At 37.7% G+C, this 15282-nt stretch overlaps 1 protein-coding gene across 4 annotated transcripts in view; it reads left to right on the top strand.

Annotated features, from left to right (window-relative positions):
- The window catches only part of ova (ovaries absent), a 135956-nt gene extending 121622 nt beyond the window's left edge, over positions 1-14334 (top strand). For all 4 annotated transcript variants that reach the window (XM_067092743.1, XM_067092741.1, XM_067092742.1 and 1 more), the window contains one exon: positions 6463-14334. In XM_067092743.1, the coding sequence (XP_066948844.1) occupies positions 6463-11030 (4568 nt within the window). In that variant the 3' untranslated portion in view covers positions 11031-14334. The remainder of the gene's footprint in view (positions 1-6462) is intronic.
- Positions 14335-15282: the final 948 nt, after the last annotated feature.

Below are 15282 nucleotides of genomic sequence, written 5' to 3'. Positions count from 1 at the left end.
TAAATCACTATTGGCAACTCTTCAGATAGCAGTACGTGAGTCAGAGTGGGCTAGGAGAGATTCAGTCTTGCTTGAGGTGGTATATAGGGCAATGTTGTCCCAATTTCCCAACCAAGGATGACCCGTAAATATTTTACAATAAATAGAATTTGTTACTGATTTTAGTTCTTATCTGTTATGATATTGTGTGAGGTGTAATTATAATTTTACAAAATAAAATAAAAAGAATATTAGAAAAAACACTTATAAATTAGTAAAAGGAGCAAATTTTTATGATTGTCTTTTGGAGAAGAGGGCCCTGCACAGGATTGGTAATGTTCACTTTCAACTTCCCCTGGAAGATACAAAAAATTTGTTTAGAGTATTTTTTCCTTATACCATGTGCATATGCATATACTTCCTATTTCCAATGATTTTTTTTTTAAATTGGCCATCCTTAAATTTAGCCTGGTCGGGGGGTATGCATAATGTATATTTAGCACAGACTTTTAGGCTTAATGGGAAAGCTTATATATAATTTTAAATGTAAATACAAAGATGCTCTAAATTTAATCAGAAAAATATTTCAAACAATGTGGGATGTTGATAATTTATTATGAGTGTTTTTATATAAAGCAGCTTTACTGTCAGTAATAGACTACAGAAGTTAAAAACATGGAATAGCATTACATAAGGCAGTTTTACTGTGAGTAATAGACTACAGAAGTTAGAAATATGGAATAGCATTACTTTTAGCTTGAAAAAAAGTGTAGTCTTCAGTAAATGGCACCCTTCTCTGGAATAATGAGTAATATCTAAAAACAGTTCATATCAAAGTTAGACTGGGACATCCTTCAAACCAAGAGGAACATCAATTTGTAGTAACTCATATCTTTTCTAATTGTTCACATTTGTTGGACTTAGGATATTTTATGAATAGTTCACATGACCCCTGTCACTGTATGCAGAGAAAGCAGGTCTATACACTGTTAAACTTATTTTTTTATGAATATTTAGACTCAACCAACAGTGATTGTCAACTTTTGGAAACGAACTAATAAAGGAACTGTTATCAAAATTATTTTTTGTTTATCCTGTTTTTGACAAAATCTAAATTTTATTATTGAAAACATACCTTGCTGGCCACCCCTGTGAGAGTTGAATATTTTAAATCTCCAGTGTGGTTAAATTATCTATAATAATAATAATAATAATATTAATATTAATAATAATAATAATAATAATAATAATAATAATAATAATAATAATAATAATAATAATAATATTGAAAATAATGGCTGTTTCTACGGCATTCAGTTTATATAGTCTTTTGTATTCATATCATCTTCATCAGCGTATAGCTGGTGTATCAAGTTTCCAAAGGACATGTAAAGTTTTATTGTTATTTCAGTTTTATTATCTCTTGACGTTTCAAATGCTCTCTGGTGATTACTTTCAAAAAGTGAATGGATTGACATGCAAGTTACATGGGTATATATAGCAGGCAGGCATTAGTGGGTGTGGGTGTACAGTTGACAGGTCAGTTGTTAAGCTGCAATTAGGTTGGTCATGGCTTGATGACGAAATCGGTCCAGGAGGCGTTGGTGTTGGGGTTGGGTGTTGGCTTGGGTGCCCCCTACTGGTGTGGCCAGAGTTATAGATTGTCCAGGTGATATGCCTTCTGTGTTTGGTGCTCTCTCTCTCTCTCTCTCTCTCTCTCTCTCTCTCTCTCTCTCTCTCTCTCTCTCTCTCTCTCTCTCTCTCTCTCTCTCTCTCTCTCGTCAGTGTCTGGCTTAGGCTGTTTTCTTAAATTTCTCCTTGTGATGGTAGGGAGAAATTTGGTTTCTTTCACTGTGTTGATGCGGTTCCCCCCAAATATGGGGTGCCTCAAGAAGCCGTAGGCATTGAGGTCTTGCCTGGTCTATGATTTTAATGCTTTTTACAGTTTATTCTCTTTCGGTTCTTCTCTGATGTTTTTGTGCGTAATGATTAAAGATAGCCCCAAGAAGGAGCTGTCTTTAATCATTGCGCACAAAAACATCAGAGAAGACTCGAAAGAGAAGAAATTCTAAAAAGCACTTGAATTATAGACCAGGCAACAGGCTGCTAATGCTTACGGCTTCTCGAGGCACTCCATATTTTGGAGAAAAAAAACAAGCATCAACACCATGAAAGAAACTGAAGTTCTCCCTACCTACCATCATAAGGAGAAACTTAAGAAACCAGCCTATGCCAGACACTAACGAGAGAGAGAGAGAGAGAGAGAGAGAGAGAGAGAGAGAGAGAGAGAGAGAGAGAAAAGAAGGGGGAGAGAGAGAGCACGAGAGAGAGAGAGAGAGAGAGAGCAGAAGTGAAAGAGAGGAAAAGAAGGGGAGAGAGAGAGAGAGAGAGAGAGAGAGAGAGAGAGAGAGAGAGAGAGAGAGAGCAGAAGTGAAAGAGAGGAAAAGAAGGGGAGAGAGAGAGAGCACGGGAGGCATATCACCTGGACAATTTACAATTCCAGCACACTGTAGGGGTTACCTGAGCCAACACCCTCACCCAAACACCAACACCAATTAGGCCCAGAAGATTGCAAAGCCTCTGGGACCGATTTCATCTTCAACCCATGACCAACCTAAATGCAGGTTAATAACCAACTTGTCCACAGTACACCCATACCCCCAACCCTTCCTGCTATATATACCCATGAAACTTGCGTGTCAATTCATTCACTTTTTGAAAATAATTGCCAGAGCGCAATTGAAATGCCAGAGGTAATAAAACTGAAGTAATAAGAAACTTTATATGTCCTTTGGAAACTTAATACTCCAGCAACATGCTGATGAAAAGAAGATAATAAGAAGAATAGAGAAGACTATATAAATTGAATGCCATAGAAACAGCCATTATTTTCAATGCTACTGCCCTTAGAGGTCTCCTCTATATTAATATTAATAATAGTAATAATAATAATTCTCTGGTTTACCATTCTTGGAATATGCACTGGTTATGCACATCTCGAAGGTGACTACTTTGTTATTACTGTAACAATCAATGAATTCCTTGAAAAAGACTATTTTGGTCCAACAAACACCTTTACTTTTTAGCCCATTCTCTTAAAATCACTTTCTCATAAATGGGTTGGTGGAAAATATCTCCTAGGGACATCTTTCTTAGCCATCAATTTTAGTTATCCTGTATGCATAATACGAAGCAATCTTGTGTAAATGCTTCATGTTACCTCCAGTGCTTAAGCTGAAGGTTTTCTCTTATCTCCAAGATAACTTTTGGCCTGGTTTTCAAATTGCTCATTATTGACGTTACATTTACTCTCCAAATGTGAGAATGGCTTAATTTCAGTCGAGCAAAGGACAAGTGTTGGTCAAAATATGTCTGAAGAAATTGCATCAGAATCACTAATCTGTAAGGTCTATCCCACAGTAAACTTTTTTTTTTTTTTCCATGCTTTAACATGTTGGATAAAATCTGAGTCGTCTTCGTTTTATAAGAATAAGCCATTCAGGCCAGCCCATATAACTAAGGCTTTTAGCTCATTGATATGTTTAAACTACCTTTTATAATCAACTTCCTAAGCTTCCGTAATAGTTCTGGTTACCTTCCCCATATCAAGAGGATTATTTTTGTATGGTTGCAGCTATGATTTGGCTATTTGTTTCTTTAGCAGTGACCATCACTTTCCACTAATTGCACACTTGATTTTGTCAGTGTTGCAACCATTTTTTTTTTTTTAGATATGATATTAAGAAAATTTAAATCAAAGGTTGGGTTGTAACATCCTTCAAACCAATAGGAGTATCACCTTGAAGTAACTTTTCTCTCATCATCCAATTGGTCATACTTCGTTCGACCCCTAGATATCTTATGGAATAGTCCACATGACCCTTGTTCCTGTGTGCAAAGGAAAACAGATCAACTCTCTTAAATTTACACGAGTATTCAAATTCCTCCAACAGCCTCAACAGTGATTGAGAGGTTGTTGATATCAGTAAAGCAAATTTTTTCCACATTAACTTTTTAATGTTTGTTATTGTCTTTCATATACTGATTTCTTGAGTTAGTGGCTGATCACAAGCATCTGTTGTAATGAGGGTGCCATTTGTGTTAAGTAGTTAAATGCTTTTACATAAGTTACTTATGTTTACATCAAGTCTTGGAAACAAGTCCTTGAAAGAAATTTTTGCCAGAATCAGCATCTTCAGTTTTATCGCATTGCAAAATTTTGAAGAATTTGTAATTAATTTGGAGTGAGATGTGATATGACTGGTGTTAAGAACTAACTCTTCTGGTTGCCACTGTGAAGCAAGAATGTTACCAGACTGATTAGGTCAAGTTGTCTGACTTTGATAACTTGTCTACTGCTCCCATCTAAGTCTTCATTTCTAATTGATGAAATTGTAATTTTTTTCAAGGATTTTTGGTGTTTGAAAGTAAAAATGTTTTATGGAGGTCATGTTCAAAATGCTAAGTCTTTTCCTAGAAAACTAGAAGCTTTTCCATAATTCTCTTTGGTGTCTTTGGTTACTAAAACTTTTATGCAGTACTGTATTTCCTGTAGCCAACCCATGTTAATTATTGTAGATTATATTTCGGATTTCTTGGTTTCCCATTTCAAACTGGAATCAAAGGCAGTTGCCTATATCCCTACCTTTCCAGCTTCTCTAGGTTATTTTTACATCTGCTGGACAGGTGTTGTATGTTTCTTCTAAATTTATAATATTTTAGTCAGGTTTTGCAAGGCCTCCCTACCACTACATGTACCCTGTAATGAAACATAAATCCTTCTGCTGTTTGTAGACTTTGCTAATGTTTTTCCATCTGTTGCCAAGTCCTCCCTAACTCAGTGGTCTGTGTAAACTACCTAATGATTATATAATCATAATACTGAAGACTAGTATTGATACTCTCTTCCATTATTTTTGGTCATTTCCAAGGTCCTTAACTTTTCTTTCTGCCCTTCTTCTTTTGCCTTCGTGCGTTGGCTAGGCAAGAACAGTGTTATCCATTTCATTTATCTTTTTGTAAAAGATCAGTTGTTTGAAAAGCAACCCAGCCCATCTCGTTTCTCAAACCTTATCATCTTAATGCAAAGTGACTTCTCTCACACTCTTCTACAGACGCTATTTCGGTCACCATTCCGTTGAGCTCAAGAGCAGAGTTCCATCTGTCTGGTGGCCTTGTAACAGGGCCTTATTGTCTCTTTTGTTGTATAATCCCTGAATGTGGCAAACTAGAATTACGCAGTTCATTAGCTTGCATCTTCCACCTTGCTAACAAGGTTTGGAATTTTCTTCTTGCTGCTGCTTTCCTGATGTGCAATTATTCTTCCTTAAAGAAGCAGCCCTGTTGTTTTTTTTGTGGTTAAACCCCAACCCCTCATTCTATTTCACTTTCTTGTTTTACTCTAGGGCAAGACCAGAAAAGAGCATTATGGTAGAAGTTATATTGGCTTGATCACTCAAAAATGAAATAATTGATATTAGTCTTGTAATAACCATATCCATTATAGTAGTATTATTAGCAAGAATTAGTAGTCATAGTCTAATATGGTACTTTTGTAGTAAGAATACTACCTGCTAATATATTATGTGATTAGAAGGTTTTAGATATGACCAGTCATAATTGTATTTTATCCACATGTAAATTGGTAGTAGATCATGGTAATGATTTGCAGAGGAAAGTGTGCACAGTAGTGTTCATTTGCATACCTCTATGTATTTTGTTTGAGTACATTATCATTTTCATAACATCCCGGTAGGGATTACTTAAGGTTCTTTGCAGCATCCCTTTGGCCCCTAGCTGCAACCCCTTTTATTCCTTTTACTGTACCTCTCGTCAAATTTTCTTTCTTCCATCTTATTTTCCACCCTCTCCTAACAATTGTTTCATACTGCAACTGAGGGTTTCCTCCTGTTACACCTTTAAAACCCTTTTACTGTCAATATTCCTGATCATAGGTCCCAATGCTAGGCCTTTGGCCTAAATTTTGTATACTATTCCATTCATTTTTACTTGAACTGCACCTGTTAGTTTTTTGTAATTTTTGTTCTAATGCACCTCTTAGTTTTTTGTAATTTTTGTTCCATTTGTAAAAGTGTTCCTTTTAGATGGTACATTGATGGTTTCATAGGTGGACAAGTTTCTTAGAGAACCAGATCGTGAATAAAGCCTTCAAATTAAATTTTCTGTCATAATTGTACAATGAGTGTTCTGGTTTTCATATAAACATTAATGTTAAAGGGGAATTAGTGTTTTATTATTTGTTGTGGTTAATTTTCAGGGTTGTTTAGATTTGTACCTCTATTCTATGCTCACTTACACAGTTGAGACCTAGTTAGAAGATGCATTTAAGGAAATAATTTCTTAACATTTCAAAAGTGGAAATTAGTTGACATTGTGTATTTTTCATTGAAAAGTAGTTTAATCGTCATTTAATCAAGTATATTGAAATCTTTCCCACTTAATTACATAATGTACTGATTTCAGGGTTGAACTGGAAGACTCGAAAACTGCTCTCCAAGTGTCGTCGTGCTACAGTGGTCGTGAAGCGTCTGCAGAAGAGGATCGTAGACAGGGTAAAGCGGCTAAATGGGCCAAGTGCTCCCTGCATAGACCTAACAGACGAACCTCAGAGATTGTTCACGGACATGTTTTTCCATTACCCAGGAACCATCGTGCCATCCTCTACCACGTGCGGAATAACTCTGAATGGCACACCGAAGTCAGAAGATCCCCTGAGGCTGTTTTACGATTCAAATGAAACGACCCTCAATTTTGGGGCGTCCTCGTCCTCGTCCTCGTCATTATTTCATCCGCCTGCCGTCCCTGTACCTGTAGGTAGCAGACATGTTGGTATTGCCCAGCATCTTCACCACAACTGGGGCAGTGAGGTAGAGCCTCCTGAACAAGATCCTCTCGCATTTAACCCAGGTGATATTATCAATCATGACACTATATCAATATTGCCTATCGCACCAACTAATTTGTTACAGAACCACTCCACAGTGAGCATAGGGGTTAATGTTAATCACAGTACCCAGAGGCACTCTAACAGTCGTTGTAAAGGTTTAAGTTACGTACCTGCCCCGGGACCAAAATGCTCGAAAATCAACAGGGAGGCTTTATCCAAAAGGCAAAATGTACAACAGCCTGGTAATACCTACTTGCTCTCCAACAGTAACTTATTACAGCTAACGCAAGAAAATTACGGTGTCTTAGGTAGATTTCATACTAATGCGAGGGAAATGTCAGTGAGTGCAAGTACTGTGTCTGGTCTAAGTGTGTCTAGTAATTCCCCACAAAATTTGAATCAGTACCAGGGAAATTCTCTGAGAACTTGTATAAAAAATTCAGTGCCTCTGCTTCCTGAAAACAATAGCATGGTGCTACCGCATACCACTGGTGCCCCTCCTGGTAGAAATTCCTTGATCGAAGTGATCGATCTTTCGAGTGATGACGATGACAGCGGAAGAGCTAGAGTTTATAATGAAGCAGACCGTGCCCCTTCCCAGTTAGATGGACTGTCTTGTTATCCTCATTCTGGTGTCAAAATGCCAGGCTCTTCCAAATCTTCTTTGCCAAAAAATGGGAATAGCCATTGGTCGTCAAATTATAAGTCCCACTGTGATGCTGGACGCGTAGGGGACTTGGCGACCAATGGCCAGCCTCCTAATGTCCTGAAAAATCCTGCTTTTGTAAGTCAGAGCTTTAACTCTCGTGATGTCCTCCTTCCTTCTGCAAAGCCGTTCAACAAAACAGAAACAAATTCACGTAAACGACCTTGTGAGGATCCTCCTCCAGATTATGTTGGTAGGAAACTTGTGGTCCTTGATGTGTCTAGTGTGGGCATGAAGGTGGTGTCATGGGAAAACCTCTCAGAAAGTGATCTCCTCGCTATATCGGGTAGGCCGTTTGGGGAGAAGGTGATGGCTCACCCTGTGGCAGCTCCCAGCGACACGGAGAGAGAAGCGAGAGGGCGCTTGGTACAGCAGGGTATCCAAAGTATCTCTGGAGACGTTGATGCTCATCCAGGTCTAAGTCAGTCAGGTGCCTTTGTCAGTACTGCTAGATGTCAGTCCAGTTTTGGGAATAAAGAGCCATGCAATCATCAGAACAGCTTGTTGAAAGAGAGGAAATCTGACAGTACTGCTGTTAAAGGGAAAAATTGCGAGTATAATAACCAGAAGCTGGACTTGGAAACGGAAAAAGTACCTGGTGGTTTATTAAAGAATCTTGTGAGTACTGTCAGCAAGGGAGTGGGTTATATATGCTCATTGGTAGGTGCTGGAACCAGTGATGTAGTGAAGTCAGTGACTGCAAACACTGCAGAGAGAGATTCTAGATGCTCGGTCGACCTAACGTACATGAGTGATAGAGCTTTGAAAAGTAAAGTGTCAAGTAGTTTGTTGAAAGACAGAGACTTTGGTGGTGATGGTCAGTCCACAAAAGTGCCTAAGGAAGTTGCTAAACTCCTGAAGGATGAATGTCGGGAGCTCAATCGCAATGGACTGAGTGATCTGAGGTTAATTGATGCGCAGAACTGCAAGTTGACTCGGAGATCTGTTGAGCGGACTGTTCCGAGAAGAGCACAAAGGCAAAAGTTTGAGAAGGAGACGAGTCAAAACTATGAAGAGTATGCAGAAGATTGCAATAATCTTGACAATATGAGTGAGCATTCCGCAGCTCTGAGTGTCTCTTCAAAATCATCTGATGTGTTATCGAATTACATGGATGAAAATGGAAATTCGCCATCATATTCAAAGACTAAACTGAATAAGGAAGCTCAGTTTGCCCAATATCTATCACAAATGGAGGGGAGCAATAAAAACAACAACAATAATAATAACAATAATAATAATGATAATGAAGTTAAGAATAGTAATAATAATTATAATATCGTAGGACATTTTGTCAGTGGTAGGGAAGACAAAACATTTACAGATTATAGAGGTAGTGTTGCGGGGACAGCCTCCATGAATCGAAGTAGGTTACAAAGCAGTGATTGTAATGTTAGTGTACATAATACACCTAGTGAAGTAAGTGAGTCTCTCGTTGAACATTTGACCCGTGTTGAGAGAGAGGGTTCCTTGGGGTCAAAGACCACGAGAGAAAGTAGGTTAACATTGAACAATAGCGTTATCGAATCTGAGAGGTCTTTCCGAGAGGAATTGGGGAGAGAGAATTGTCATGACAGAATTGAAATTGAGCCCCTTCTAATTAGAAGTGTAGGCCCTAAAGAAGCATGGAAAGCAGAGTGTCATTGTAGTCTGGCAAAAGAATGTGTCCCACCAGAGACAACTTTACACAATGGTACCTCTGGGAGACATACTTTGGCAGCAGCTGAGAAAGATTCAGTGACAGCTTTTCATGCTGTTCAAGAGATTGTTTGTTCAAGTTCGTCATGTGGAAGGACAGCAGAAGATTGTGGCAACTTGCAGGTCCAAGGACTCTTAGCAGGAAGGTTGGGAGGTTCAAATGTTATGCTGCTAGGGGTTAAAGAAAAAGGACAGAATTTATTTCAAGGTTCAAATGCATGTAGTGAGGAGACTCCTGTAAACATACTGGAATTAGAGAACAGAAGGAAGGCCAGTAATATTACTGTTACCAGAAAGAAAGTTCCTATTTCACTACAGGAATATTTTACACGAGATACATTGAAAGAAAGGCAAGGAAATTTCTATCATCCTGTAAATAGTGTGAGTAAGTTGAATTCTTTAAGTAATACACTGGATGAAGCTGATAATGTAGAAAACATGCCATTGCATAAATCTGTCCACAGTGGGAGTAAGAAATGCAAAGAGAAGAGATTGCGGCTGTCGTTGGAACCAAGTCTAAATGTAGATGAGCTGCAGATGAATGTGGGTAGTAGTAGGTCGTCGTATGTTGTTGCAGCGAGTGGGTCAACTGCCAGTCATGACAAGGCCTCCAGGGATGAGACTGTTGGATCTCAGTCCAGAAGTACAGATGGAATTCGAAAGAAAAGGCATCTCAGGGAACTGAATAATCTTGGAAAGGATGAATGGAAAGAGATGCAGAAAAGAGGTTTTCATCCTTCGACCCTTCTTGTTTTGAGTCCTGAACTAAGGTGTTCAAGTGACGAGTCAGAAAACGAACTGGAGTCAGATAATGGGGAAGTGCAAAAGAAAAAACCAGAGAATATAAAAGAAGGTTACAGGAAAGATGGCACACTTTCTAAGAAGAAAAAATCCCTTTATAGAGAATTGCAGAACTTGAGCATGGACGAATGGAAAGAGGTTCATGGTACGGGCTTCCATCCTTCTGATTTGATATTTGCAGAAACAAACCAAGAACATTTACCCCCTGACGTGGAGGATGACGACCAAGACTCATATGAAAAGGAGGCTCATGAATCAGCTATGCAAATACCTGATGAGTTGACGGGCAGAAATGGAGTGGAGGAAGAAGAGACGAGATCTAAAGACGAATCAGGCGACAAGGAGACCAGCAAAAAGCATAAAAAGGCTTCCATTCCTAGAGAGTTGATTAATCTTGGCAAAGATGAGTGGAAGGAAATGCGAAATACTGGCTTCCACCCTTCGGATTTGGTAGGCTCAAGGAGTGATGAAGTAACATACTTTTTTGGTGACTCGGAAGGCGAGGAAGATGACTCTGATTCCATAGAAAATGACCCCCCACACAAGACGTTGTCAAATGTTCAAAAGAAGGAGTCAAAGAAGAAATTGCCTCGTGAACTGGCAACTCTCTTGGGAGACGAATGTAAGGAATTGAAGCGAAAACACAAGGGTGCAAATGCATTGATGAGAGTCAACAGACGACATAGAAGGGAAAACGGAGGAGTAGACTTATCGAAATCGACCCAATATCCTAATTCTGTCAGTGTAGTGAGTGCGATCAGTGATAAGACGAGAAAGGAACAAAAGTCCAATCGATACGCAACTGCAAGGAATACGAGGTCTCAGACGAATGTCGTTAGCCTTGTGGAGGTGTTTACGCCACGGGACTCTCACCGACAACTTTTGCACACAGAAACTGCGATGTGCGTTTTGAACTTCAACTTGCCAATGATCAGCTAGCCCAGTTTTAAAAAGCTTGAGGAAATTGTATTTTTGTCTCCCTCCCCCCACCACATTACATAAGAGCAATGTGGGTTTTATTTTCTTCAAGGACAAGTGAGTTTTCGTTTTGTTCAAGAGAAGAATAGCAGCTACTCAGGAATTATTGCTAAAGCTTGAGGAAAAATACACTTTGAGTTTTCAGTTGCCTGGTATTGTTGACGAGTTTTGAATTGGTGGTCCAATGACATATCACCCCTTTTTCATGAATTATATTTCATATTGCATCCCAAAGGAATTCCCCAATGTCTTGCTTTCTGTCCTGTCCTGACAGTTATCACAGTATATCTGTTTTATTTATGGCATCCATTTTTGTTACGGTGTTTAGGTTCTCGCGTTTTCTTTGTAAACGAAAGTTAGCATTGTGATATGACTTAGTGAGATCTTGTGAGTGTGTGTTCATGTGCGTAATTGAACGAATGGGAAAAAGTGTGGCGTGTTTTTTGTAAAAGGATGATGTTTCAGTTTTACAACAAAACTTGTGACGTTTTCTTTGGATGTTCTGTGAGGATGTTCGAGGCAGGTAGTAGAGGAGTGGACTTTGCTCTTTCTCTTTACAATATACGTTTTTGAACTCCAGTTGTGCTGGTTTATAATATTTATGTGAATCTCCTTTTGCTTTCCATGCTGTATGATAATTTTGAAGAAAATCACATATTTCCAAAGAATTTTGCTCTCTCTCTCTCTCTCTCTCTCTCTCTCTCTCTCTCTCTCTCTCTCTCTCTCTCTCTCTCTCTCTCTCTCAATGTAGTTTGCTGTAAATTAGGAAAGTAATCGTCATATTCTCTCTCTCTCTCTCTCTCTCTCTCTCTCTCTCTCAATGTAGTTTTCTGTAAGTTAGGAAAGTAATCATTGTATAGAGAAAGGTTTGTTCCAGTTAAAAAATGCACTCGGCTTTGGGACAATCCAAATTGTACGTCATATCTGCATTTTTTAAAAAGGTTAATATTTAGGACAGATCTAAGTGCTGTAATGTATCCTGCTGTGATGATGAGCCATGCCAGGTAATGCAGAATCTGTCTTCATTAGTTCATTCATTCAGTGACTTTTTATCATCATTTTAAAGTAGAGAAATCTGTAAAATATAATTGAGGCATCTATGACGAACTGAAATCTTTTACGTGACAAAATTCTGTTTGGTGTTCAAAAGAAAATTCTGTGTGACCTCTATTTCATAATAAGATATATTAATTTTTTCCCAATTGACTCTCTGTGATACAATCACCAGATGTAAGAACTTAAGTACATTTAGAAACTGACTTTTCATGTAAGTTATTTGTGTGTGTTTAGCTACAAGTTACTAAAAAGAGGAACCATTTGGATGTGTTGGGGAGAATTACATATTTTGATGTATTTGTATCTCAGTCTGAGCTGACTTGGTTACTTTATGAAGTTCATCACTTTTTGGTCAGTACTTTTCAAGACATGGTTGCTACAGCAAAAATGCTGTTGGTATACTCATGGTGAAGTCTTGTTAATGAACGAATATGAGAACAATACTCTGGTTATGATGAGAGTGGATATGGGGATTTCAAGTCTTGAGTTTTTCAAAGTAATCCACTGCATGGCAGATTTTTCTTGTGCAGAACTACAGTACGTAATCCAAGTTAAAAAAAAATATCATTTGAGCTGTTTAATAAAAGTAATCAAGTTATGTTTTTTGTGTTTGCGTCAAGACATTTACATTTTAATCATGAGAATATTTTTGTGTGTTGGCATATTCTTTAACGACATTGCTTAAAAGATGTAAAAGTATAGTTTCCATTTGGTAGTATATATGTAACTGTTGTTCATTTAGCTTCGTTTATAAGAAAGTAAAAAATTTTAATCTTTCCATGGATAATTTCATATATAATTTTTTTTAATGTAATCTACTTAGAATTCGTTGTTCTGCATTTCCTAATAAAAAAATAATTATTCAGCCAGTAACCAATAGGACTGTAATATGACGCTTGACTGGGGCTGAGTTTGTATTGATGGATACTACTGCTCTGAAAAATTTGACAGTAAGAGGCTGTGTACCTTTGAATATCTGGTGGACGTCCTTAGTTATTGAGTTGTGTTATTGACAGTATGCTCCCTACACACAGTGGGTGTCTCCATTTATACTTCATTGTGCAAACAGATCCCCTGTGAGTTTAACAGACTTTAAAAGATGTCCCTGTTAATGAAATTCCTAGTCAGATTTCCCTCTCTAGTAAGACCTAGCATCTTATTAGTAGGTTAAGCAGGGACTGTTGGCTCAGAATCTTGATTTGTATGTTTTGAGTTATTTTTATGCACGTATCCGGGAAACTGATATTGAAGTTTGTTTTCAATGTTCCTATACCCCTTCTCAGAACGATGGATAGAAAAGGAGCTTAGTATATTTGATGCAAGTGATAAAATTTATGTTTTTTCTAGTACCAAACCTAGGTAACATATATGGTGAGATTTAGTATATGCTTTTGCCTCGTAGTTATGACTTAGTACTGTTACAGAATAACTTTTAATGCTGTTGAAAAAAAGAAAAACTAGCATCCGGCAAATGTTTGTAAACCAGACTTTTGACAATTGTGGTTTCCCAAATTTTTTTTTACTTACAAGAGAGAGCATATACATTCATCCATAAGTTGAAAGTGTTGGGTGAAAGCCAGAATTTTTTAAAAATTGAGATTGATTTGAATTGAATGAACGTTTCAATGTTTTACCTAGATGTTTTTCCCCCTTCGGAAATGAGTGAGAGGACTTGCATGTCTGTGAAACGTGGTGTAATTGAGTGAGCTACCAAGCAGCAAATGCAAGGGGTGTGATCATTTTCTGTTTGGCACTTGTCCAGTACATGATTAATCCCTGCTCTTAATCTAGACCTCTTTCGAGAGATACGAGTCATGGTTTTTGAGAGCTGATGATGAACTGTATAGATATTTTACTGTCAAAGTACATTGATATTGTGTATAGGTATTATAAAAAAATGTATTATTTATATTTAAGCAGTGTGATATAAATATTTTGTAGATAGTTGCTAGTATGATACTTCTCCCCTTAGAAGTAAATTTAGATAGATGAGTCGAGTAAGAAGAAGAAGAGTAATGTTTTTGGGTTGCCGTTGGGCGTCCCTTTTTACACACTTATGTTGCCACCTTACCACCGAAAACAGTTTGCATGTTGAGTTGACAGCGGTGGTAGAAGCCTTCATATAATAAGATGATCCTTCGAGTTGTAAATTATATTTTTCAATGATATACTGGTAATGTACTTCACAAATAAAGCTTTGAGCTCCCAATGTGGCCTTTCATTTCTATACATTTAAATTTTTTCTTGTACTTTTTTAGGTAATATCGAGTTAGTCTTAGTAAGGGCCAGGTTTCAGTTGGGATTTGCCAACCATTCTCTGTTTGTATCCCCTGTAGGGGGTTAAGTGCTCTCAGTGTACATCATGTGGTGCACTGTAGGCAGTACTCAAGGTTTTTTAGCCAGCGTCCCTTCCACCCCTAGCTGCGACCCCTTTCATTCCATTTACTTTACCTCTGTTCTTATTCTCTTCCATCTTACTTTCCACCCCCTCCTAAAAATTGTTACATCATTTTCAGAGCTGAATGACCTCATCATCTCGGAGCTTGGTATTTGGCTTAAATTTTATATTCCAATTCCTGTGTGTATCAATCATTTTCATTTAGAGTATTTGTAGTAGGAGTAGTTGTATTCATTATCATGTTTACTGTCGATTTATGGAACCTTAGTTTAAGTTTTGGTTAATTTTTTTTTTTTTGTTTGAAAGATAATGTGGCTTTTTGTCATGGTATGTTTAATGTTTTTTTTATTAGTGCAGTATGGTAGTTATGTTGAATACACTGGAATACAAGGTAATCAATAAATGTTAATATGTCAGGCCATCTACCAAGGTTGAAACTTTTAAAATCTTAATTTTAAAATCTCTGAAGATGAAGACTTCAGACCTCATATATATCATGTATGAGTGATGCAGAAACGTGTGGTGTACAGTACCCAAGAGTCAAGGTCATTCTTTGGGGGGGGGTGAAAGGTCTATTTGCCACTAGGGTTCATTGTGTTTCTCAAACTCATCTTTTTCCCCCTGCCTTCAATATCCATTCTGCTGTTGTGGAGGATAAGAATTTGATTACTCTTGCAGGTGATGGAAAATTTGCTCGAGAAAGAAGCCTTGTTGCAGGAAAATTATTAAAAAATAGTAATTTTAACAGAGTCATTAATT

The sequence above is a fragment of the Macrobrachium rosenbergii genome, chromosome 49, assembly GCF_040412425.1.
Source record: "Macrobrachium rosenbergii isolate ZJJX-2024 chromosome 49, ASM4041242v1, whole genome shotgun sequence".
In the NCBI taxonomy this organism is placed as follows: Eukaryota; Metazoa; Arthropoda; class Malacostraca; order Decapoda; family Palaemonidae; genus Macrobrachium; species Macrobrachium rosenbergii.
Note: the sequence above shows the minus strand (reverse complement) of the source record. Positions and strands in the feature narration are given on the sequence as shown.